This window comes from Pristiophorus japonicus, chromosome 2 (genome assembly GCF_044704955.1).
Source record: "Pristiophorus japonicus isolate sPriJap1 chromosome 2, sPriJap1.hap1, whole genome shotgun sequence".
Classification (NCBI taxonomy): domain Eukaryota; kingdom Metazoa; phylum Chordata; class Chondrichthyes; family Pristiophoridae; genus Pristiophorus; species Pristiophorus japonicus.
Genome location: NC_091978.1, coordinates 120,411,217 through 120,437,866, shown reverse-complemented (window position 1 = coordinate 120,437,866; position 26,650 = coordinate 120,411,217). Strand labels below are relative to the sequence as shown.

Genomic DNA, 26,650 nt, shown 5'->3' with positions numbered 1-26,650 from the left:
TGAAATTATAATGGAGAACAAAGAAATGGCAGGCCAATTGAACCAATACTTCGGTTCTGTCTTCACGAAGGAAGACACAAATGACCTTCCTGATGTACTAGGGGACAGTGGGTCTAGTGAGAAGGAGGAACTGACGGATATCCTTATTAGGCGGGAAATTGTGTTGGGGAAATTGATGGGATTGAAGGCCGATAAATCCTCGGGGCCTGATTGTCTGCATCCCAGAGTACTTAAGGAGGTAGCCCTAGAAATAGTGGATGGTGATCATTTTCCAACAGTCTATCGACTCTGGATCAGTTCCTATGGACTGGAGGGTAGCTAATGTAACACCACTTTTTAAAAAAGGAGGGAGAGAGAAAACGGGTAATTATAGACCGGTTAGTCTGACATCAGTAGTGGGGAAAATGTTGGAGTCAATTATTAAGGATGAAATAGCAGCGCATTTGGAGAGCAGTGAAAGGATCGGTCCAAGTCAGCATGGATTTGTGAAAGGGAAATCATGCTTGACAAATCTTCAGGATTTTTTTGAGGATGTAACTAGTAGAGTGGACAAGGGAGAACCAGTGGATGTGATGTATTTGGACTTTCAAAAGACATTTGACAAGGTCCCACATAAGAGATTGGTGTGCAAAATCAAAGCACATGGTATTGGGGGTAATGTACTGGTGTGGATAGAGAATTGATTGGCAGACAGGAAGCAGAGAGTCGGGATAAATGGGTCCTTTTCGGAATGGGAGGCAGTGACTAGTGGAGTGCCACAGGGCTCAGTGTTGGGACCCCAGCTCTTTACATTATACATTAATGATTTGGATGAAAGAATTGAGTGTAATATCTCCAAGTTTGCAGATGACACTAAACTGGGTGGTGGTGTGAGCTGTGAGGAGGATGCTAAGAGGCTGCAGGGTGATTTGGACAGATTGGGTGAGTGGGCAAATGCATGGCAGATGCAGTATAATGTGGATAAATGTGAGGTTATCCACTTTGGTGCCAGAAACACGAGGGCAGAGTATTATCTGAATGGTGGCAGATTAGGAAAAGGGGAGGTCAACGAGACCTGGGTGTCATGGTTCATCAGTCATTGAAAGTTGGCATGCAGGTGCAGCAGGCGGTGAAGAAGGCAAATGGCATGTTGGCCTTCATAGCTAGGTGATTTGATTATAGGAGCAGGGAGGTCTTACTGCAATTGTATTGGGCCTTGGTGAGGCCTCACCTGGAATATTGTGTTCAGTTTTGATCTCCTAATCTGAGGAAGAATGTTCTTGCTATTGAGGGAGTGCAGCGAAGGAGTCTGGATCAACTGGGCCTTTATACACTGGAGTTTAGAAGGATGAGAGGGGATCTCTTAGAAACGTATAAGAATCTGACGGGACGGGGCAGGTTAGATGCGGGAAGAATGTTCCCGATGTTGGGGAAGTCCAGAACCAGGGGACACAGTCTTAGAATAAGGGGTAGACCATTTAGGACTGAGATGAGGAGGAACTTCTTCACTCAAAGAGTTGTTAACCTGTGGAATTCCCTGCCGCAGAGAGTTGTTGATGCCAGTTCATTGGATATGTTCAAGAGGGAGTTAGATATAGCCCTTACGGCTAAAGGGATCAAGGGGTATGGAGAGAAAGCGGGAAAGGGGTACTGAGGTGAATTATCAGCCATGACCATGTTGAATGGTGGTGCAGGCTCGAAGGGCCGAATGGCCTACTCCTGTACCTATTTTCTATGTTTCTATGTTATCAAGAAGTATCCGAAGGTGTTCTGCGAAACGGGCAGTCCGATCCAAGGCTCCAAGGCGAGTGTCAGGATACAGAAGGACGCTAGATCAGTTTACTACAAGCCACGTTCTGTACCATATGCACTGAAGGAGAAAGTTGAGCAAGAACTCAAAAGACTAGAGTCTGAGAACATTATTTGTAAGATAGATCGATGTAATTGGGCTACACTCATTGTTGTTGTACCTAAGTCCGATGGGAAGGTAAGATTGTGTGGTGATTATAAGGTAAACCAGGTTCTAGAGGGTAATGTCCCCAATACATTGCTGAATATAGAAGATTTGTTCACATCACTGACAGGTGGTCAGATCTTCTCAAAACTGGATCTTACAAATGCCTACTTACAGCTTGAACTAGATGAGGAGTCCAAGTCATGTTTGACTATAAATACTCATCTAGGCCTATATCAATTTAATAGGCTACCGTTTGGAGTGTCTTCCGCCCCTGCCATATTCCAAGGGGTGATGAACCAGATTTTGCAAGGTATTGAAGGGGTAGTATGTTATTTGGATGACATACTAATTTCAGCACCAAATAGGCAAATTCATAACAACATATTGAATGAAGTCCTCAAACGGCTAGAGAAGCACAGAGTACGAGTGTCTGCTCATAAGTGTGAGTTATTTAAAAACTCAGTGGAGTACTTAGGGTACAGAGTAGACAAAGATGGTTTACATCCAAACAAGGAAAAATTAGATGCAATTAGAAATGCACCCACTCCCAGGAATGTCACTGAACTTCGTTCATTCTTGGATCTTTTGAACTATTATGGGAAATTCCTTCCAAATTTGGCTACAGTATTACATCCACTGAAAGAACTTTTGAAAATACAGGTCTATTGGAAGTGGTCAAAAGAATGTGATACAGTATTCAAGGAGTGTAAAAGCAAATTGGTAGAGAGCACCATGTTAGTTCACTATGACATATCTGAGGAGATTAAGCTAGCATGTCCGTATGGAGTTGGGGCAGTAATCTCTCATGTATCACGTAGTGGGGAGGAGAGACCAATTGCTTTTGCTTCACGTACTCTCAGTGCCAGTGAGAGTAATTATGCGCAAATCGAAAGGGAAGCTTTGGCATTCATTTTTGGGGTCAAGAAGTTTCACAAATACTTGTTCGGTCGTAAGTTTACCATCGTTACGGACCTGAAGCCTCTAACAGCAATTCTCCATCCAAAGTCCCCAATTCCAACAGTCGCTGCAGCCTGAATGCAGAGATGGCTTTGATTTTGTCAGCATATACATATGATATTGAATACAGATGATCAGCTGATCACAGTAATGCTGATGCAATGTCTAGATTGCCTTCCCCATCACAAGTTACACCCGATAGGGAAGAAGTGTTTTATTTTTCATACATTGATGAACTGCCAGTCACAGCTGAGGAGATTGGTAGAGCAACCAAACGTGACCCAGTGATGTCAAAGGTATATGAGTATATTGCAAATGGATGGCCAAACTAGGTAACAGACAAAGATGCACTTCCATTCTTCATTCGTAGGAATAAATTATCAGTCGATAAAGATTGTATTCACTGGTCGGGGAGACTAGAACTGGGGGGCACAGTCTCAAAATAGGGGGAGCCAATTTAAAACCGAGTTGAGAAGGAATTTCTTCTCCCAGAGGGTTGTGAATCTGTGGAATTCTCTGCCCAAGGAAGCAGTTGAGGCTAGCTCATTGAATGTATTCAAATCACAGATAGATAGATTTTTAACCAATAAGGGAATTAAGGGTTACGGGGAGCGGGCGGGTAAGTGGAGCTGAGTCCACGGCCAGATCAGCCATGATCTTATTGAATGGCGGAGCAGGCTCGAGGGGCTAGATGGCCTACTCCTGTTCCTAATTCTTATGTTCTTATGTATCATGTGGGGTGCAAGAGTGGTTATACCAAATAAATTCAGGTCAAAATTATTAGGAGACCTCCATGACCAGCACCTGGGAATGTGCTTGACCAAGAGTTTTGCACGCAGTTACTTATGGTGGCCAGGTATTGATAAAGATACAGAGTACATCGTGAATCAGTGTACGACATGTCAATCGGTAAGCAAGCAACCACTACCAGCACCATTACAGCCATGGAAATGGCCTCTCAGGGTGTGGCAAAGGCTCCATATTGATTTTGATGAGTTAGAAGGACAACAATTGTTCATTGTGCTTGATAGCCATTCGAAGTGGGTTGAGATGTTTGCAATGTGGAAAATAACAACAAGTAAAACATTGGACATTTTACGAAAATGATTTTCTTCATTTGGCCTCCCTGAAGAGATTGTTTCAGATAATGGACCACAATTGCAAACAAGGCTCCAAAATTTTAAGTTACTAGGGCAAGCAAAAATGGTGTGAAACATACCAAGGTTCCACCATACCATCCTGCTTTGAATGGTGCAGCAGAGCGCACTGTACAAATTGTAAAACGTGCCCTCATAAAACAAATGTTAAATCCAAATTCAAGGAAACAACAGTTGTCATTGGATCACAAATTGGCTATTTTTTTGATTACATATCAAAATACTCCTCATACAACTACTGGTAGAATACCAGCAGAGTTGTTTCTCAAATGACAGCCACAAACCAGATTCTCGTTGTTAAAACCAAATTTGGCACAGTCTGTAGAAGAGACACAATTAAGACAGAAAGAGAATCATGATAGAGATAGAGTAAAAGAGAGAAGTGTGAAATTAAACCAGAAGGTGTGAGTGAAGAACCATCACCATAAATGGTTAAAATGGTTACCAGGAAGAGTGGTGAAGATATGTGGTCCTCGCACATATTTGGTAAAGATGTTTGATAATGGACAGGTTAGGTTTGTTCATATTGATCATATTTTACCTACAGACATGGAAGGAGTTGAAGGTGGGAATGATTCAATTATTTCTGACCCATCAGATAGTTTTGATACACCAGTAGCAAATCCTAAATCCAATGTACTGGAAACAAATCCAGGAGAGAATCAGAATGAAAGTCTGAGTCCGAGTCAGGAAAACAAAGAGCCTGAAATTAAAGTGAGTTCAAATGAAAATCAAGGAAATTCCGTGGAGGAAACCATTCCTCAGGATGAGCCTCGAATGAGTGTGAAATCGACACCAGGTTTGGAAGGTTCTGTTCGAGAGCGAAGGTATCCTCTTCGAAACAGAAAACAAGTGGTAAAGTTAAATTTGTAAATATGGAAAAAAAAGTTTATATCCTGTTATGTATAAACATGAAAGTTATGTATGATGTTTGTTATAATAACTTCTTCATTAAGGAGGGAGAAATGTAATGTCTGTAAGCTTGTAATGTTTGTAGCTCCACACTGTGGATGTGGACGTATTGTGTACTGCAAGTGCAGGGTTATTAATAAACAGAACCAGGCAGATTCCGGAGGCTTCCGAGAGAGCTGCCTGCCATGTAGGAAGTTGTGTGTGCTGTGCTCTGTGAATATATCACACTATCCTACCCAGAAGATCATTCCATGTGATGATCCCTCATTGTATAAAGAACTTACTGATATCAGTTTTAAATTTGGACAAATTATTGCATTCTCCAGATACTGTGAGCCTTTTCCACCATTCCATCATCCTTCTATGGTATATATGTATACAGTTTTGTTAATGATCTCACACTCACAGACCTATGTGTGTGGATATTTATTTTGTGCTGCTCGTTATTATCGTAGTCTCTGTTTGCTAAACAAAATCAAACTACCATTCCACAAACTTCTGTGATATTTACAGGTGTGGGGACTGGGAGGTATCCAAATTCTTGTTCAAGGTTGACAAACGTTACTGGGAGGTATGGGCCATCTTGCGCTTTGCAATATTGAAACTCTTTTTGGAGTTCACCTGCAAAACATAAAACATTAAACGGTGCCACCCGACCTGGGTGACACTCCAGACATTTACAAGGCCCTTTTTTTTTCCCCCTTTTTTTTTGTTTTTTTTTGTGTTTTTCTTTTTTTGGTTTTTTTTTGGGCACTAAAATCACAATTTTCCCCAGTGCCCCCTATAAAAGGGAAGGGGGACACTAAAAGCACCGGCAATTAAAACAAATTGAACAATCTGGCTCATTTCCAGCACAAGTGGCGGGCGCAATCATTTAAAGAACGAGGAAGAGCACGCAAGGTCGGTCATCTCTATTTTCAATCTCAATTGCAAGCGATAATAAACGAAGGCAACATATATATGAGTGAGAATTAGAATGAAAACGGAATGTAAACTTTTATTTTGGGATCAATAAACATTTTAATATATATATATATAAAACTGAATATAGCTGTATTTCATTTATACTTGTATTGATTCAACCTATCCCGTAAAGATGCTCAAACTACATAAAAAGCACGAATGCAGTAAAGTATTTTACAATATGTACTTACACAATGTAGTTATATTTATTTTTCGCCCTCCAGGTCAAGCATGATACTCTTTATACTTTGTTTTCAAAAGAAATCAGAAAAATGGTTTCACATTCCTAAAGTAGAACAATAAAACTGCTGAACTCCGAAAGCTTTAATGATTTAAAAACCACACAGACAAATTATGAGTCAGGAAAAGCTGTGCTGAGCTCACCTGAAGCCAGTCTGAAAGGTAGTCATCACCTACTTCAATAATATTACATTATTATTATTGGTCTGACAAGGCAACTGAGTGCGGCCAATCCGATCAGCGAAGGGCGGGACAGCTCATCTCCAGGTTGGGCTTTTTTCTGACTCCTAAAACTTGCTCTCGACTGTTTAGTCCATTTGAGAGTGTTTCGAGAAAAAAACCCTCCAATTAGAATAAGACGTCGGGCAGAAGGAGAAAAGTCTTGGGGAGAGTGAGTGAGTGAGTGGCGTGGGCGAGAAGCGGCGATGCTGGTGCTGGGACAGGAGAGCAGATGAAAGCGGTAAAGTTGAGCTGACATTGTCTCCCCCCCCAGTTCCACCAATTACAACCAATGTTGCAGAGCTCCGTCTGCCTCCATCCGGGTCTCGGGCTGGCCAGCTCGCTCTCCGGGAGAGGCAACAACATGGCGGAGGTAGGGAGACGGCGGCCCGGACCGGACCGGACCGGCCTGGCCCCGGCAGCGCAACGCGGGGACCCAGCCCCGGCATCGGCAGCTGCACCCGCAGGAGTCAGGCCGCGGCTCCAACAAGCGCCGGGAGCCCGTTCGATAGACGGATAGATTGATGGGTGGGTGGATGGAGGGAGCGGCGGTACCAGCGGCGGCCGCCCTGGGTCCGGTCTGTGAGCGGGGAGGGCGAATGCCGGCGCCGCTAGGCCGCGGACAGTGTCCGCCCAGCGCAGTCCCGTTGGCCGCAGCTTGTGCCGAGAAGGCGGAGTAGTTGGTAAAGAGCGGACAGTGGTTGCGGGACGCCGCTTCGCAGCCTCTTGGCTCTGTGTTACTGTGAGGAGGAGGCGGAGAACGGCTCAGCTAGCGGGGGCCCGAGCCCAGTAACTTTTAGTTTGCGGGAAAGAGGCAGCGCAGTGGAACCCGGTCAGAGGAAGGAAAGAGAGGGATGAAAAAAATAGGCGGGGGGAGAGAGAGGGAAAACAGGCAAAAGGAAGGTAGAGAAAACGAGCAAAGGCGAGGGATAGAAAATGGGCAGAGAAGGGCAAAGGAGAGAGGGGAAGGAAACGGGCAGAGGAGGAGAGAGGGGAAGGAAACGGGCAGAGGAGGAGAGAAGGCGAAGGAAACGGGCAGAGGAGGAGAGAAGGCGAAGGAAACGGGCAGAGGAGGAGAGAAGGCGAAGGAAACGGGCAGAGGAGGAGAGAAGGCGAAGAAAACGGGCAGAGGAGGAGAGAAGGCGAAGGAAACGGGCAGAGGAGGAGAGAAGGCGAAGGAAATGGGCAGAGGAGATGGGGCGGAGGGAAGGAAACGGGCAGAGGAGGAGGGGCGGGGGAAGGAAACGGGCAGAGGAGGAGGGGCGGGGGAAGGAAACGGGCGGAGGAGGAAGGGCAGGGGAAGGAAACGGGCAGAGGAGGAGGGCGGGGGAAGGAAACGGGCAGAGGAGGAGGGCGGGGGAAGGAAACGGGCGGAGGAGGAAGGGCGGGGGAAGAAAACGGGCGGAGGAGGAGGGGCGGGGGAAGTAAACGGTCGGCGGAGGAGGGGCGGGGGAAGGAAATGGGCAGAGGAGGAGGAGGAGGAGGAGGGGGGAAGGAAACGGGCAGAGGAGGAGGAGGGGGGAAGGAAACGGGCGGAGGAGGAGGGGTGGGAAGGAAACGGGCGGAGGAGGAGGAGGAGGAGGGGGGGAAGGAAACGGGCAGAGGAGGAGGAGGGGGGGGAAGGAAACGGGCAGAGGAGGAGGAGGGGGGGGAAGGAAACGGGCAGAGGAGGTGGAGGAGGGGGGAAGGAAACGGGCAGAGGAGGAGGAGGAGGGGGGAAGGAAACGGGCAGAGGAGGAGGAGGAGGAGGAGGGGGGAAGGAAACGGGCGGAGGAGGAGGGGGGGGAAGGAAACGGGCGGAGGAGGAGGGGGGGGAAGGAAACGGGCAGAGGAGGGGGGGGGAAGGAAACGGGCAGAGGAGGGGGGGGGAAGGAAACGGGCAGAGGAGGGGGGGGGAAGGAAACGGGCAGAGGAGGAGGGGGGAAGGAAACGGGCAGAGGAGGAGGGGGGAAGGAAACGGGCAGAGGAGGAGGAGGGGGGAAGGAAACGGGCAGAGGAGGAGGGGGGAAGGAAACGGGCAGAGGAGGAGGGGGGGAAGGAAACGGGCAGAGGAGGAGGAGGGGGGAAGGAAACGGGCAGAGGAGGAGGAGGGGGGAAGGAAACGGGCAGAGGAGGAGGAGGGGGAAGGAAACGGGCAGAGGAGGAGGAGGGGGGAAGGAAACGGGCAGAGGAGGAGGAGGAGGAGGAGGGGGGAAGGAAACGGGCAGAGGAGGAGGAGGAGGAGGAGGGGGGAAGGAAACGGGCAAAGGAGGAGGGGGAGGAGGAAGGAAACGGGGAGAGGGGGAAGGAAACGGGCAGAGGAGGAGGAGGGAGGGAAGGAAATGGGCAGAGGAGGAGGAGAGGGTGAAGGAAATGGGCAGAGGAGGAGGGAGGGAAGGAAATGGGCAGAGGAGGGGGAAGAAAACGGACGGACGGAGGGAATGGGAAGGAGAGGGGGAGAAAACGGACAGAGGGAATGAGAGAGGGTGAAATCAGGCGGAGGAAGTCAAGAAAAAGGCAGGGAGAGGAAACAACGACGTGCATTTATACATTGCCTTTAAAGTAGCAAAACGTCCCAAGAAGCGTCACAGGAGTGTTATCAATCAAAATTTGACACGGAGCTACATTAGGACATATTGGGACCGGTGCAAGATAGCTTTTAAGCAGCATTGTAAAGGAGGAGAGAGGTTTAGGGAGAGAATTCCAGAGCGTAGGGCCTAGGCAGCAGAAGGCACAGCTGCCAATGGTGGAGCTAATAAAATCAGGGATGCACAAGAAGCCGGATTTGGAGTAGCGCAGATATTTCGGGAGATTTATTGGACTGGAGGAGATTACAGAGATAAAGATGGAAGGATTTGGGGGAAAAAAAGTATGATCATTTTAAAATTGAGGCATTGCCGGACTGGGAGCCAATATCGGTCAGGGAATATGGGTGCTGGGCGAACGGGACGTGGCGTGTGTTAGGTTACGGGCAGCAGAGGATTGGATGTGCTCAAGTTTATGTAGTTTGGAAAATGGGTGGCTGGCCACCAGACCATAGGAATAATCAAGTTTATAGGTAACAAACCTGTCTATAGCATGTTAAACAGCGGAAGCAGCATGCTATAGACAGAGCAAAGTGATCCCACAACCAACGGAACGGATCAGATCAAAGCTCTGAAGTCCTGCCACATCCAGTCGTGAATGGTGATGAGCCATTAAACAGCGAATGGGAGGAAGAGGCTCCATGAATATCCCCATCCTCAGTGATGGCGGAACCCAGCATGTGAGTGCAAAAGACAAGGCTGAAGCATTTGCAACCATCTTCAGAAGTGCCAAGTGGATGATCCATATCGGCCTCCTCTTGAGGTCCCCACCATCACAAAAGCCAGTCTTCAGTCAATTCAATTCACTCCAAGTGATATCAAGAAACGGCTGAGCACACTGGATACAGCAACGGCTATGGGCCACAACAATATTCCGGCTGTGTTGCTGAAGGCTTGTGCTCCAGATCTAGCCATGCCTGTAGCCAAGCTGTTCCAGTGCAGCTACAACACTGGCATCTACCTGACAATGTATAAAACTGCCCAGGTATGTCCGCTCCTCAAAAAACAGGACAAATCCACTCCGGCCAATTACCGCCCCATCAGTCTACTCTCAATCATCAGCAAAGTGATGGAAAGTGTCGTTGACAGTGCTTTAAAGCAGCACTTGCTCACCAATAACCTGCTCACTGATGCTCCGTTTCGGTTCCACTTGAACCATTTGGCTCCAGACTTCGTTACAGCCTTGGTCCAAACATGGATAAAAGAGCTGAATTCCAGAGGTGAGGTGAGAGTGACTGCCCTTGACATCAAGGAAGCATTTGACCGACTAGCATCAAGGATCCCTCGTAAAATTTAAGTCAATGGAAATCGGGAAAACCTCTCCACTGGCTGGAGTCATACCTAGCACAAAGGAAGATGGTTATGGTTGTTGGAGGCTAATCATCTCACCCCAGGACGTGGCTGCAGGAGTTCCTCAGAGCAGAGTCCTCGGCCCAACCATCTTCAGCTCCTTCATCAATTACCTTCCCTCCATCATAAGGTCAGAAGTGGGGATGTTCGCGAATGATTGAAGTGTTCAGTTCCATTCGCAACTCCTCAGATAATGAAGCAGTCCATGCCCGCATGCAGCAAGACCTTGATGTCATTCAGGCTTGGGCTGATAAGTGACATTCGTGCGACACAAGTGCCAGGCAATGACCATCTCCAACAAGAGAGCTTCTAACCAACGCTCCTTGACATTCAACAGCATTACCATCGCTGAATCTACATACTGAAGGTCACCATTGAACAGAAACTTAACTGGACCAGCCACATAAATACTGTGGCTATAAAAGTAGGTCAGTGACTTGGTATTTTACGGCGAGTGCCTCACCTCCTGACTCACCATCTACAAGGCACAAGTCAGGAATGTGATGGAATACTCTCCATTTGCCTGGATGAGTGCAGCTCCAACAACACTCCAGAAGCTCAACACCATCCAGGACAAAGCAGTCTGCTTGATTGGCCCCCATTCACCTTAAACATTCACTCCTTCCACCACTGCTACACCATGGCTGCAGTGTGTACCATCTACAAGATACACTGCAGCAACTTGTCAAGACTTCGTCGACATCACCATCGTGACTTGGAAATATTTTGCCTTTCCTTCATCGACCCTGGATCAAAATTCTGGAGCTCCCTCCCGAACAGCGCTATGGGAGTACCTTCACCACTCGGAATGCAGCAGTTAAAGAAGGCGGCTCACCATCACCCTCTTGAGGGCAATTAGGGGTGGGCAATAAATGCTGTCCTTGCCCACATCCCAGGAATTAATTTTTTTTTAAAAGGATGGGGGGACAGATTGAAAGGTGATTTGAGGGAGAGAGATGGGAAAAAAAAATACCTGGGGAGGAAGAGAGGGACAGAAAATTGTGCAGCAAGATAGTAATATAAAACAGCCATGTAGAGGGACAAAGATAGAGGGGGGAGAGGGAAAGCGAGGCAAGAAAGAGGTAGAACGCTGCCAGGGAACGAAATAGAAAATTGTTGTTAGAGACAGAGAGCAAGATAGAAAAAGAACAGCCTAGGAGTGAAGTAGAATAGAGTCAGATGTGTAGAGAGAGAGACACACAAACCGCCATAGAGCAAGATGAGAAACAGCCAGAAAGCAAACTACAAAACAAGTGGTTAAGAGCGAGGAGAGAGAGATGGAAAATGGAAAAGAGATCAAAATAATTAAGAGGGAGGGAGAAAGAAAGAGAAAACAGCTGGGGAATGAGATTCAAAGCCGAGGAGTGAAAAAGAAAATAGCTAGGGGTTGGACAGGGAGAGCGACAGACACAGAGATGGATGGACTGAAAACTGCCATGTAACAGACACAGGTGGGAAGCAGCAAGGGGGGAGAGGGAAATAAATCAGCCAGTGGACAAAAGAGCAAGTTACAAAAAAGAACTGGGGAATGGGAGGAAGAGGTAACAGTCTTGGGGAGTGAGAGAGAGCAAAAGCAGCTCGGGAGAAAACCTTCAAACAGCTGGGGAAAGAGAGGGAGTGAACATTCAGAAAAACCCAGGGAGGGACCATCAAAACAGTTGAAATTGGGAGAAAGCATGAAAAAGCGGATGGATGGATGGGTGGGAGGGAGGGTGAAAATGTGTTCAAAACAACTGAAAGAGAATATTCAGAACAGCGAGAAGAGAAAGAAAGCTTTAATGGAGAGAAAAGGTGTGAAGAAGGCAGAGAAGATGGCCCCGCCCATAACCTGGCCACGCCCCTAGATCAAATTCATTACCATGGCGAGTTTCCGCAAAATCCGCCTGTTTACGGGCCTTCGAGGGGGCTCTTAAAATAACTTTTTAGGCGCAAGGGCACTAATAGGCATCTTCCTTAATTGTTTTAATTTACTAAGAAACTGACTACTGCACACCAATGTAACTAGTAAATGGTTCTGTAAATATTTTTAAAGTCATCTTTAGTTATTTAAAATTGGGTAACTCGTGGTGGACTCGACACCCTGATTAAAAATGCTTATTTTTTTGTGATCAACCCAATTTCAGCTATATTAATAAAACTGCACTGGGTTCCACTCTTTTAAATCTAGCAAGAAAGACTTTTTAATGCAAAATGTTTTCAAATTACATTCTGAAACACTGCCCAATTGCGCTGGTTCAGGAAGATTTTATGCTCCGTGATAAGAAAATGAGTTTGAGCGGGAACTTGAGCAAAAAAAAACACTTCTGAAAACTAGCGCAATTTTGCCCGATCGGCAATTGTACCCAAAGCGGAAACTCTTGGCCCACATGTCAGTGTTTGGCACGTTTAATGCAGGAGACCTGAATCTGTTTTCTAACTAATGCAATTTAAAACATTTCGTTTCAGGCTTCCTATGGAAGTTCGAGTCCAGGTACGTGCTGATCTACTTCACTTCCATCCCCATAGTGGGAAATCGATTTCAAGGTGTTTGGGTACAGCCCTTTGTTACGTAATATAGTTTTAGAAGTTTTATTTTTTATTTTTTTTTAAATTTAGAAATTGACTTGGGTTCAATTTTCCACAGTATTTACACTTTTTTTTTTGGAGCAGGCTGCTTTTTCTGGCCTAACTTAGAAATCCCCAGTTTCCCCAATCAATTTGCACTGAGCGTAACTCAGTTACGAATTTTTTAAGTCAGTTTTTTCAGCCAAAGTGGGCGTAACCAGCCACCCACGCCACTTCTGGCCATTTAGGGAAGTTTGGCCAGCTGAGAGTTACTCCAGTTTTGATTAGGCCAGCGTATGTGGTCTGTCCTGAAAGTTAAGGAAATCGGCGCAGATATGGAAAGCGGCACAGCAGATGCCTGGACACACTGAGAATTGAAAAACACATGGCAGCAACTTGGCTCCAATCCTGCACGAAAGCTGTCCGGTCCCATTCTCGGTCCCCGGTTCACACGCACAGTTCGGTCCCCGGTTCACATACACAGTCCGATCTCATTCTAGGTCCCCGGTTCTCACACACAGTCCGGTCCCATTCTCTGTCCCCGGTGTTCTCTCACACAGTCCGGTCCCATTCTCGGTCCTCTCTCAGTCCGGCCATTATTAGTGGTTCCGTCCTGCAATCAAAGTAAGAGTAAAACTGGGCTTGGTCATTTGTTATAACGAATATTACATTTGAAGATTATGCATATACAGTTAAATGCTTTTTTTGAATTGGTGTTCTTTGTGAGCAATTATATTTTGATTTTCTATTTCTTCAGAAAAGTCTTTTATTTTGAAATGACTCGAACATATTCTAGATTTCATCAAATAAAGAATAACTCAATTCAACTTTTTGTTAAAAGCCTTTCAATTGTTTGGTAGCATTTTGGGAGACATGCAGTTTTTGCTTTAACTTTTGAACATTCACTTTAATCCATAAACTCTCAAATATTTTTACCTTCCATTAATTCAGTCTAAACGGCTCTTAAAATTTAATGTATTTACAACAAAATGGTGGGGTAAGAATTACAGTAAAAATATTAATATTTCATATCTGAAAATATAGTAACAATAGCGACCTCTTTCAGGCAAAAAAACTTAAGCTTTTTATTGCATTTCTTGGCTGTGGCATTTAATCAGCATGTATACTGATTGCTTCTTACAAATCTGAAACAATTTAAGATACTGTTCAACGTATGAGGGAGGAGCAAGAATTCATGCTAATTTAATTCACAAGATGTTGAGGCAAGTGATGCTCTTGTTAGGTTTATTTGGAAATTATTTTAATTTGAGATAGTAATTAGACTTCATCATAGCAAAACACTGCCTGCAGATGCATTTGAGGTTGGCAGGTTTGTCATGATTGTGCCCACTATTTTTTGCACTGGATAAGACATGTATATGGTTACAGTTTCGAACAGGCTGCACTTGAATTCACACACACTTAAGAGTTGTGGCTTACCCATTCTAGTTAAAGTTTGCTAGGTATGTTTCTTGGAGAAGATGAACATAATATGCTTTTAGGTACCCAATAGCAAAGTACAGTAGTAGAGGAAATTGATTTAATGGTGAAGCAAACTTCTTAACCGTATAGCTCGTTCAAGTAACAAATAACATTAAGGTAGTATAGCATTTATGTTTGTTGAATGGACCAGCATAAGTCCAGTCTCTGTTGATAAATCGCTCAGTGCTGCTGTTGGTATGCACATAACACACGTGTCTCAAAAATAACTATAAAATAGTCATCGACCATTCAAGGAATTTAGTACTTTTGTTTACATGTGTTCTTGTACTATACATGGATAGAGAAAGTGTGTGTAATATATATAGAAATATAGCTTCTTGCATAAGAGAAGCTATGTGCTGATCTTCACTTCCATCCCCGATCCTAGTGGGAAATCGATTTCAAGATGTTTGGGTACGGCCCTTTGTTACGTAATATGGTCTTGGAAAGTTGGCAATGTTAGGTTCAGATTCTATACGTAAACTATTTTGAAGTCTTTGTGAGGTTTGACATTTCCTTAACCAATTCTGTTGCTGACTTGTAAATTATTTTTGTTTCAAAAAGTGTGCATATTCAAACTTGTTTGCATAAATTGGCTTATTTTGACCAGATGCATTTTACCTGAGGGGAGCACTCTGATCACCTCTGCTGCCTGTGGAATTGAGTTCAGAGTGCAGGTTTGTTTGAGTCTGATTTGATGTTCTCTCGAAACGTGAAGTAGGTGTTTCTGTAGTACAATAGTCATGGAACTTGGGTAGATGTTTGGATGTTCATGCCAAAAGTTCACTTTACACCCTTGTGGTTATGTAGTCATTAATGGGACGATTGTCTCTCATTTTCTTGCTGGCTTTAGAAAACATTAAACTGCTAGCATATGCACAGTTGAGATAACAGTGGCAGGCAAGAACCTAAAACTTGTTCAGCATGTAAAATGTTCTGGTATATGTATTGCATCTCTAGATCTCCACCCCTGACATTTTAACCTGTCTGCAGCATTATTGTTTTCTGTCCTGGTACAGAATCAGCTGCAGAAAATCATAAGCCATGATGCTCGGCTTGATGGTAGAGTGATGGATTCTTGTTTTCTTCCTCATTCTTTGAGGGGTTCCGTGTCCTGTAGATGGGTATTATTCCTAATTTATTATACATAATTCAAGTATTCTGTCATAAACTAAAGCCACCTTTTTGGAACTGGATCACAGCTTTATTTGAAATGGTAAATATCCCACTTGAGTAAACCTCTTGCTTTAATCTATTGATCAAAGTATGTTGGTACTATTGTTCTTTCCCTAATTGTAATCTTTGGTGAACAATTTAATCTTCTGACTTGGATCCCTGGGTGAGGTGGAGCAGGTTTGCTACCCAAGTCTCTTTTACATAAGAGCAGGAGTAGGCCATTTGGTCGCTCGAGCCTACTCCGCCATTTAATAAGATCATGGCTGATCTGATCTTGGGCTCAGCTCCACTTCCCTGCATGCTCCCTGTAACCCTTTATTCCCTTATCGCTCAAAAATCTGTCTATCTCCACCTTAAATATATTCAGAGACCCAACCTCCACAGCTCTCTGGGACAGAAAATTCCACAGATCTACGACCCCCTGAGAGAAGAAATTCCTCATCCCAGTTCTAAATGGGTGACCCCTTATTCTTAAACTATGCCTCCTAGTTCTAGATTGCCCCACGAGTGGAAACATCCTCTCTGTCGAGCCCCCTCAGTATCTTGTATTTTTCAATAAGATCATCTCTCAGTCTTCCAAACTCCAATGAATATAGATCCAACCTGTTCAACCTTTCTTCATGTCAACCCCTTCATCTCAGGAATCAACCTAGTGAACCTTCTCTGAATTGCTTCCAATGCAAGTATATCCCTCCTTAAATAAGGAGACCAAAACTGAACGCAGTACTCGAGGTGTGGTCTCGCCAATAACCTGTACAGTTGTAACAAAACCTCCTTGCTTTTATACTCCATCCCCCTTGCAATAAAGGCCAACCTTCCATTTGCCTTCCTGATTACTTGCTCTACCTGCATATTCACTTTTTGTGTCTCATGCACAAGGCCCCTCGGGTCCCTCCACTGCAGCATTTTGTAATCTCCATTTAAAAATAATTTGCTTTTTTATTTTTCCTGCCAAAGTGGATAACCTCACACCTTCCCACATTATACTCCATCTGCCAAATGTTTGCCCACTCAGTTGTATCCCTTTGCAGAGCTTTCCACCCATTTTTATATCATCAGCAAACTTAGCTACATTACACGGTCCCTTCATCCAAGTCACAAATATAGATTGTAAATGGTTGAAGCCCGAGCACCGATCGTTGTGGCACCCCACTAGTTACCGTTTGTCAACCGGAAAATGACCCATTTATCCTGACTCTCTCTTTTCTGTTAGTTAGCCAATTCTCCATACATGCTAATATATTACCCCCAACCCCATGAGCTCTTATCTTGTGCAGGAACCTTTTATGTATGATATCCTTTGTGACTGTGACAAAGGTAAACTATCCCTTCTTGTCTTTCTGGACCCATCTGCATCCTTTGACACATTTGACTACTCCATCCTCCTCCAACGCCTCTCTATCAATGTCCAGCTAGATGGGACTGCACTGGCCTGGTTCCATTCTTATCTATCTAATCATAGCCAGAAAATCTCCAGCAATGGCTTTTCTTCCCACTCTCACATAGTTACCTCTGGTTTCCCCCCAGGATCTGTCCTTGGTCGCCTCTTATTTCGCATCTATATGCTGCCCCTTGGCGATATCATCCGAAAACACGGAGTCAGTTTCCACATGTATGCAGACGACACCGAGCTCTACCTCTCCACCACTTCTGTCGACTGCTTGTCTGACATCCAGTACTGGATGAGCAGAAATTTTCTCCAATTAAATATTGGGAAGACCGAAGCCATTATCTTTGGTCCCTGCCACAAACTGCGTTCCCTAACCACTGACTCCATCCCTCTCCCTAGCATCAATCTGAGGGTGAATAAAACTGTTCGCAACCGAGGTGTCATATTTGACCCTGAAATTAGTTTCCAGTCACACATTCGCGGCATAACTAAAACCGCCTTTTTCCATCACGTAACATTGCCCGCCTCTGCCTCAGCTCTTCTGCTGCTGAAACCCTCATTCATGCCTTTGTTACCTCTAGACTTGACCACTCCAACTCGCTCCTGGCCGGCCTTCTACATTCCACACTACGTAAACTTGAAGTCATGCAAAAGTCAGCAGCCCATGTACTAACCCGCACCAAGTCAAGATCACCCATCACCCCTGTGCTTTCTGACCTACATTGGCTCCCAGTTAAACAATGCCTCGATTTCAAAATTCTAATTCTTGTTTACAAATCATTCCATGGCCTTGTCCCTCCTGATCTCTGTAATCTCTTTCAGCCTCACAACCCCATATAGTTCGTAAGGGACGGGTTCCTTAAGCAGTACGTAACGGAACCAACCAGGGGGCAGGCTATCTTAGATCTGGTCCTGTGGAACGAGACAGGATTAATAAACAATCTCCTCGCAAAGGATCCCCTCAGAATGAGTGATCATAGCATGATTGAATTTCAAATTCAGATGTCGGGTGAGAAAGTTGTCTCTCTAACTTGCGTACTAAGCTTAAATAAAGGAGACTATGAAGGTATGAGGGCAGAGTTGGGTAAAATGGACTGGGAAAATAGCTTAGGGTAGGATGATTGATGAACAGTGGTGCACATTTAAGGAGATATTTCACAACACTCAAAAAATATATTCCCGTGAGGAGGAAAAAGTTGTAAGAGAAAAGATAGCCATTCGTGGCTAACTAAGGAAATAAAGGATGGTTTCCATTTAAAAACAAGTGCACACAAAGTGGCCAAAACTAGTGGGAGGACAGAAGACTGGGAAGCTTTTAAAAGCCAGCAAAGAACAACTAAAAAATGATTAAGAAAGGGAAGATAGACTATGAAAGTAAACTAGCGCAAAATATCAAAACAAATAGCAAGAGTTTCTATAGGTATATAAAAAGGAAAAGAGTGGTTAAAGTAAATGTTGGTCCCTTGGAGGACGAGACCAGGGAATTAGTAATGGGGAACATGGGGATGGCAGAAACTCTGAACAAATATTTTGTATCCGTCTTTAAGGTAGAGGACACTAACAATATTCCGACAATGGATAGTCTAGGGGCTATAGAAGGGAAGGAAATGACCACAATCACTAAGGAGGTGGTACTCAGTAATATGATGGGACTAAAGGCAGATAAATCCCCTGGACCTGATGGCTTGCATCCTAGGGTCTGAAGAGAAGTAGCGGCAGGGATTGTGGATGCATTGGTTGTAATTTACCAAAATTCCCTGGATTCTGGGGAGGTCCCAGCAGATTGGAAAACTGCAAATGTAACGCCCCTATTAAAAAAAAAAGGAGGAGGCAGACAAAAAGCAGGAAACTATAGACCAGTTAGCTTAACATCTATGGTTGAGAAAATGTTGGAGTCCATTATTAAAGTAGCAGGGCATTTGGAAAAGCAAAATTTGGTCAGGCAGAGTCAACACGGATTTATGAAGGGGAAGTCATGTTTGACAAATTTGCTAGAATTCTTTGAGGATGTAAAGAACAGGGTGGATAAAGGGGAACCGGTGGATGTGGTGTATTTAGACTTCCAGAAGGCATTTGACAAGGTCCCACACAAGAGATTAGTGTGCAAAATTAAGGCGCATGGTATTGGGGGTAATGTATTGACGTGGATAGAGAACTGGTTGGCAGACAGGAAGCAAAGAGTGGGAATAAATGGGTCCTTTTCAGAATGGCTGACAGTGACTAGTGGGGTGCCGCAAGGTTCAGTGCTGGGACCCCAGCTATTTACAATATACATTAATGATTTAGACGAAGGAATTGAATGTAATATCTCAAAGTTTGCAGATAATACTAAGCTGGGTGGCACTGAGCTGTGAGGAGGATACTAAGAGGCTGCAGGGTGACTTGGACAGGTTAGGTGAATGGGCACATGGATGGCAGATATTGTCTCCAATGAACAAAATGTTGAATCATTGTGGGTGGAGATTAGAGATAGTAAGGCGGAAAAAGTCACTGGTGGGCGAAGTTTATAGGCCCCCAAATAATAACTTCACGTTGAGGCGGGCAATAAAGGAATAATGGAGGCATGTGAAAAAGGAACGGCAGTAATCACGGGGGATTTTAACCTACATATCGATTGGTCAGATCAAATCGCACGGGGTAGCCTTGAGGAGGAATTCATAGAATGCATACGGGATTGTTTCTTAGAACAGTATGTTACAGAACCTACAAGCGAGCAAGCGATCTTAGATCTGGTCCTGTGTAATGAGACAGGAATAATAAACTATCTCCTAGTAAAAGATCCTCTCGGAATGAGTGATCACAGTATGGTTGAATTTGTAATACAGATTGAGGGTGAGGATGTAGTGTCTCAAACGAGCGTACTATGCTTAAACAAAGGGGACTACAGTGGGATGAGGGCAGAGTTGGCTAAAGTAGACTGGAAACACAGACTAAATGGTGGCACAATTGAGGAACAGTGGAGGACTTTTAAGGAGCTCTTTCATAGTGCTCAACAAAAATATATTCCAATGAAAAAGAAGGGCGGTAAGAGGAGGGATAACCAGCCGTGGATAACCAAGGAAATAAAGGAGTATCAAATTTAAAAACTCATGCGTATAAGGTGGCCAAGGTTAGTGGGAAACTAGAAGATTGGGAAAATTTTAAACGACAGCAAAGAATGACTAACAAAGCAATAAAGAAAGGAAAGATAGATTACGAAAGTAAACTTGCGCAAAACATAAAAACAGATAGTAAAAGCATTTACCGATATATAAAACGGAAAAGAGTGACTAAAGTAAATGTTGATCCTTTAGAAGATGAGAAGGGGGATTTAATAATGGGCAATGTGGAAATGGCTGAGACCTTAAACAATTATTTTGCTTCGGTCTTCACAATGGAAGACACAAAAACCATGCCAAAAATTGCTGGTCATGGGAATGTGGGAAGGGAGGACCTTGAGATAATCACTATCACTTGGGGGGGTAGTGCTGGACAGGCTAATGGGACTCAAGGTAGACAAGTCCCCTGGTCCGGATGAAATGCATCCCATGGTATTAAAAGAGATGGCGGAAGTTATAGCAGATGCATTTGTTATAATTTACCAAAATTCTCTGGACTCTGGGGAGGTACCAGCGGATTGGAAAGCAGCTAATGTAACGCTTCTGTTTAAAAAGGGGGGCAGACAAAAGGCAGGTAACTATAGGCCTGTTAGTTTAACATCTGTAGTGGGGAAAATGCTTGAAGCTATCATTAAGGAAGAAGTAGCGGGACATCTAGATAGGAATAGTGCAATCAAGCAGACGCAACGTGGATGCATGAAGGGGAAATCATGTTTAACTAATTTACTGGAATTCTTTGAGGATATAACGAGCATGGTGGATAGAGGTGTACTGATGGATGTGGTGTATTTAGATTTCCAAAATTTCGATAAGGTGCCACACAAAAGGTTACTGCAGAAGATAAAGGTACGCAGAGTCAGAGGAAATGTATTAGCATGGATAGAGAATTGGCTGGCTAACAGAAAGCAGCGAGTCGGGATAAATGGGTCCTTTTCGGGTTGGAAATCGGTGGTTAGTGGTGTGCCACAGGGATCGGTGCTAGGACCACAACTGTTTACAATATACATAGATGACCTGGAAAAGGGGAGAGTGTAGTGTAACAAAATTTGCAGATAAAACAAAGATTAGTGGGAAAGCGGGTTGTGTAGAGGACACAGAGAGGATGCAAAGAGACTGAGATAGGTTAAGCGAATGGGCTAAGGTTTGGCAGATGGAATATAAGGTCAGAAAATGTGAGGTCATCCACCTTGGGGGAAAAAAAAACAGTAAAAGGGAATATTATTTGAATGGGGAGAAATTGCGACATGCTGCGGTGCAGAGGGACCTGGGGGTCCTTGTGCATGAATCCCAAAAAGTTAGTTTGTAGGTGCAGCAGGTAATCAGGAAGGCGAATGGAATGTTGGCCTTCATTGCGAGAGGGATGGAGTACAAAAGCAGGGAGGTTCTGCTGCAACTGTATAGGGTATTGGTGAGGCCGCACCTGGAGTACTGCTTGCAGTTTTGGTCACCTTACTTAAGGAAGGATATACTAGCTTTGGAGGGGGTACAGAGACGATTCACTCGGCTTATTCCGGAGATGAGGGGGTTACCTTATGATGATAGATTGAGTAGACTGGGTCTTTACTCATTGGGAGTTCAGAAGGATGAGGGGTGATCTTATAGAAACATTTAAAATAATGAAAGGGATAGACAAGATGGAGGCAGAAAGGTTGTTCCCACTGGTCGGGGAGACTAGAACTAGGGGGCACAGCCTCAAAATACGGGGGTGCCAATTTAAAACCGAGTTGAGAAGGGATTTCTTCTCCCAGAGGGTTGTGAATCTGTGGAATTCTCTGCCCAGGGAAGCAGTTGAGGCTCGCTCATTGAATGTATTCAAATCACAGCTGGATAAATTTTTAACCAATAAGGGAATTAAGGGGTATGGGGAGCGGGCGGGTAAGTGGAGCTGAGTCCACGGCCAGATCAGCCATGATCTTTTTGAATGGCGGAGCCGGCTAGATGGCCTACTCCTGTTCTTAATTCTTATGTTCTTATGTTCTTCTGTTCTTATGAATAAATGTGAGGTTATCCACTTCGGTGGCAAAAACAGAAAGCCAGATTATTATCTGAATGGTGACAGATTAGTAAAAGAGGAGATGCAACGAGACCTGGGTGTCATGGTACATCAGTCACTGAAGGTAGGCATGCTGGTACAGCAGGCAGTAAAGAAAGCAAATGGCATGCTGAGCTTCATAGCGAGAGGATTTGAGTACAGGAGCAGGGAGGTCTTGCTGCAGTTGTACAGGACCTTAGTGAGACCATACCTTGAGTATTGTGTGCAGTTTTGGTCTCCTAATCTGAGGAAGGACGTGCTTGCTATTGAGGGAGTGTATCGAAGGTTCACCAGACTGATTCCCGGGATGGCAGGATTGACATGAAGAAAGACTGGATTGGCTAGGCTTATACTCACTGGAATTTAGAAGTATGAGAGGGGATCTCATCGAAACATATTAAAATTATGACGGGACTGGACAGGTTAGATGCAGGAAGAATGTTCCCAATGTTGGGTAAGTCCAGAACCAGGGGTCGCAGTCTAAGGATAAGGGGTAAGTCATGAGGACCGAGATGAGGGGAACCTTTTTCACCCAGAGAATTGTGAACCTATGGAATTCTCTACCATAGAAAGTTGTTGAATCCAGTTCATTGGCTATATTCAAGAGGGAGTTAGATGTGGCCCTTACGGCTAAGGGGCTCAGCGGGTATGGCGAGAAGGCGGGAGTAGGGTACTGAAGTTGCATGATCAGCCATGATATTGAATGGCGGTGCAGGCTCGAAGGGCCGAATGGCCTGCTCCTGCATCTATTTTCTATGTTTCTATGACTGCACAGAGCAACAGATGCAATTAGATATCATCTTTATGCAGCTACTGAAACCACTGAGATCACCATCTCCAATTAAATGCCTCTATTTATAAAAGGAGGCAAACAAAAAGCAGCAAACTATAGACCAGTTAGCCTAACATCAGTGGTTGGGAAAATGTTGGAGTCCATTATTAAAGAAGCAGTAGCAGGACATTTGGAAAAGCAAATTTCTGTCAGGCAGAGTCAGCATGGATTTTTGAAGGGGAAGTCATGTTTGACAAATTTGCTGGAATTCTTTGAGGATGTAATGAACAGGGTAGATAAAGGGGACCCAGTGGATGTGATAGATTTGGACTTCCAGAAGGCATTTGACAAGGTGCCACATAAAAAGTTACTGCACAAGATAAAAGTTGACGGGGTTGGGGGTAATATATTAGCATGGATAGAGGATTGGCTAACTAACAGAAAATAGGGAGTCGGGATAAATGGTTCATTCTCTGGTTGGCAACTAGGGTGCCGCAGGGTTCAGTGCTGGGACCCCAACTATTTACAATCTATATTAACGACTTGGAAGAAGGGACTGAGTGTAACGTGGCCAAGTTTGCTGACGATGCAAAGATGGGAGGAAAAGCAATGTATGAGGAGGACACACAAAATCTGCAAAAGGACAAGTGGGCAAAAATTTGGCAGATGGAGTATAATGTTGGAATAGTGTAAGGTCATGCACTTTGGCAGAAAGAAAATCAAAGAGCAAGTTATTATTTAAATGGCGAAAGATTCCAAAGTGCCGCAGTACAGTGGGACCTGGGGGTACTTGTGCATGAAACACAAAAGGATATTATGCAGGTACAGCAAGTGATCACGAATACCAATGGTATCTTGGCCTTTATTGCAAAGGGGATGGAGTATAAAAGCAGGGAAGTCTTGCTACAGCTATATAAGGTATTGGTGAGGCCACACCTGGAATACTACGTGCAGTTTTGGTTTCCATATTTACAAAAGGATATACTTGCTTTGGAGGCAGTTCAGAGAAAGTTCCCTCGGTTGGTTCCAGTGATGGGGTTGACTTATGAGGAAAGGTTGGAGGTTGGATCTCTACTCATTGGAATTCAGAAGAATGAGAGGTGATCTTATCGAAACGTATAAGATTTTGAGGGGGCTGGACAAGGTGGATGCAGAGAGGATGTTTCCACTGATGGGTGAGACTAGAACTAGTGGGCCCGATCTTAGAATAAGGGGCTGCCCATTTAAAATAGAGATGCGGAAACATTTCTGAGGGTTGTTAATCTGTGGAATTCGCTGCCTCAGAGAGCTGTGGAAGCTGGGACAGGTGTGGCCTCACCAATACCCTGTACAGTTGTCGCAGGACTTTTCTGCTTTTATACTCTCTTCCCCCTTGCAACAAAGGCCATTCCATTTGCCTTCCTGATTACTTGATGAACCTGCATATTAACTTTTTGTGTTTCATGCACAAGGACCCCCAGGTCTCTCTGTACTGCAACACTTTGCAATTTTTCTCCATTTAAATAATCATTTTGCTTTTCTATTATTTCTGCCGAAGTGCATGACCTCACATTTTCCCACATTATACTCCATCTGCCAAATTTTTGCCCACTCACTGAGCCTGTCTGTGTCCTTTTGCAGATTTTTTGTGTCCTCCTCACAATTTGCTTTCCCCACCCATCTTTGTATCGTCAGCAAACTTGGCTACATTACACTAGGTCCCTTCATCCAAGTCATTAATATAGATTGTAAATAGTTGAGGACCCAACACCAATTCCTGCAGCACCCCACTAGTCACTGTTTGCCAACCGGAAAATGACCCATTTATCCTGACTCTGTTTTCTGTTAGTTAGCCAATCCTCTATCCATGCTAATATATTGTCCCCCAACCTCGTGAACTTTTATCTTGTGCAGTAACCTCTTGTGTGGCACCTTATTGAATGCCTTCTTGAAATCCAAATACACCACATCCACTGGTTTCCCCCTTATCCACCCTGCTTGTTACATCCTCAAAGAACTCCAGCAAATTTGTCAAACATGATTTCCCTTTCATAAAACCATGCTGACCCTGCTTGATTGAATCATGCTTTTCCAAATGTCCCGCTACTGCTTCCTTAATAATGGACTCCAGCATTTTCCCAACAACAGATGTTAAGCTAACTGGTCTATAGTTTCCTGCTTTTTGTCTGCCTCATTTTTTAAATAGGGGCATAACATTTGTGGTTTTCCAATCTGCTAGGACCACCCCAGAACCCAGGGAATTTTGGTAGATTACCACCAATGCATCCACTATCTCTGCAACCACTTCTCAAGGGAATTAGATGTGGCCCTTATGGTTAAAGGGATCAAGGGGTATGGAGAGAACACAGGAATGGGGTACTGAATTGCATGATCAGCCATGATCATATTGAATGGTGGTGCAGGCTCGAAGAGCCGAATGGCCTACTCCTGCACATATTTTCTGTTTGTAAGACCCTAGGATGTAAGGCATCAGGTCCAGGGGACTTGTCCACCTTCAGTCCCATTATTTTACCTAGTACTATGAGTTATTGTGATTGTATATAGTTCCTCCCTACCTATAGCCCCTTGATTATCCACTATTGGAATGTTTTTTAGTGTCTTCTATCGTGAAGACTGATACAAAATATTTGTTCAACGTCTCTGCCATTTCCCTGTTCTCCATTATTAATACCCCAGTCTTAACCTCCAGGGGACCAACATTTACTTTAGCCACTCTTTTCCTTTTTATATACCTGTAGAAACTCTTACTATCTGTCTTTATATTTCATGCTAGTTAACCAATTTTTAATCCATGCTAGTATATTACCCCCAATCTCTTGATGTTGTTCAATAACCTCTTGTGTGGCACCTTATCGAATGCTTTTTGAAAATCCAAATACACCACATCGACTGGTTTCCCTTTATCTATTCTGCTAGTTACCTCAAAAAACTCTTAACAGATTTGTCAAACATGATTTCCCTTTAATAAATCCGTGTTGACTCTGCCCAATCTTCTTTTCTAAGTGCCCTGTTACCACATGCTTAATAATAGGTTCCAGCAATTTCCCTACTAATGTCAGGCCATCTGGTCTGTAGTTCACTGTTTTCTCTCTCCCTCTTTTGTTAAATAGTGGGGTTACATTAGCTACCTTCCAATTTGTTGGAACTGTTCTTGAATCTATGGAATTTTGGAAGGTTGCAACCAATGCATCCACTAATTCTATGGCCACCTCTTTCTAAACTCGAGGATGTAGGCCATCAGGTCCAGGGGATTTATTAGTTTTCAATTCCATCAATTTCTCCAGTACTATTTTTTTTTTTACTAATACCAATTTCTTTCAATTCCTCATTCTCACTTGACCCATGATAGTCCACTATTTCGTGTCTTCCATCAAGACCGACCAAGTATTTGTTTAATTTCTCTGCCATATCTTTACTCCCCATTATAATTTCTCCTGTCTCAGTCTGCATTTACTTTCACTAATCTTTTCCTTTTTACATAGCTAGAGAAGCTCTTAGTCTGTTTTTATGTATCTCACTGGTTTACTCTCGTATTCTATTTTCCCCTTATCAATTTCTTGGTCTTCCTTTGCTTAATTTTAAAATCCTCCCAATTCTCAGGCTTACTGCTTTTTCTGGCAACGTTATAAGCCTCTTCCTTTGATCTAATATACTATCTTTAACTTCTCTTAGCCACGGTTGGATCACTTTTCTTGTGGGGTTTTTGTGCCTTAAAGGAATGTATGTTTGTTGTAAATTATGTATTAATTAAATGTTAGCCATTGCTTGTCTACCGTCGCACCATTTAGTGTATTTGAGTGGGTTTCTTTTCTTTGGCATCTGTCAGACCTTCTTAAAGATGGAAAGGATATATTTTTA

At 44.1% G+C, this 26,650-nt stretch overlaps 1 protein-coding gene across 6 annotated transcripts in view; it reads left to right on the top strand.

Moving 5' to 3' along the window:
- Positions 1-6,421: 6,421 nt before the first annotated feature.
- LOC139240521 (mesoderm induction early response protein 3-like) overlaps positions 6,422-26,650 on the top strand; it is a 92,212-nt gene continuing 71,983 nt past the window's right edge. For 2 of the 6 annotated variants that reach the window (XM_070869076.1, XM_070869089.1), the window contains exons 1-2: positions 6,446-6,625; positions 12,744-12,768. In XM_070869076.1, the coding sequence (XP_070725177.1) occupies positions 6,617-6,625; positions 12,744-12,768 (34 nt within the window). In that variant the 5' untranslated portion in view covers positions 6,446-6,616. The other 4 variants (XM_070869103.1, XM_070869084.1, XM_070869069.1 and 1 more) reach the window with 4 other exon arrangements.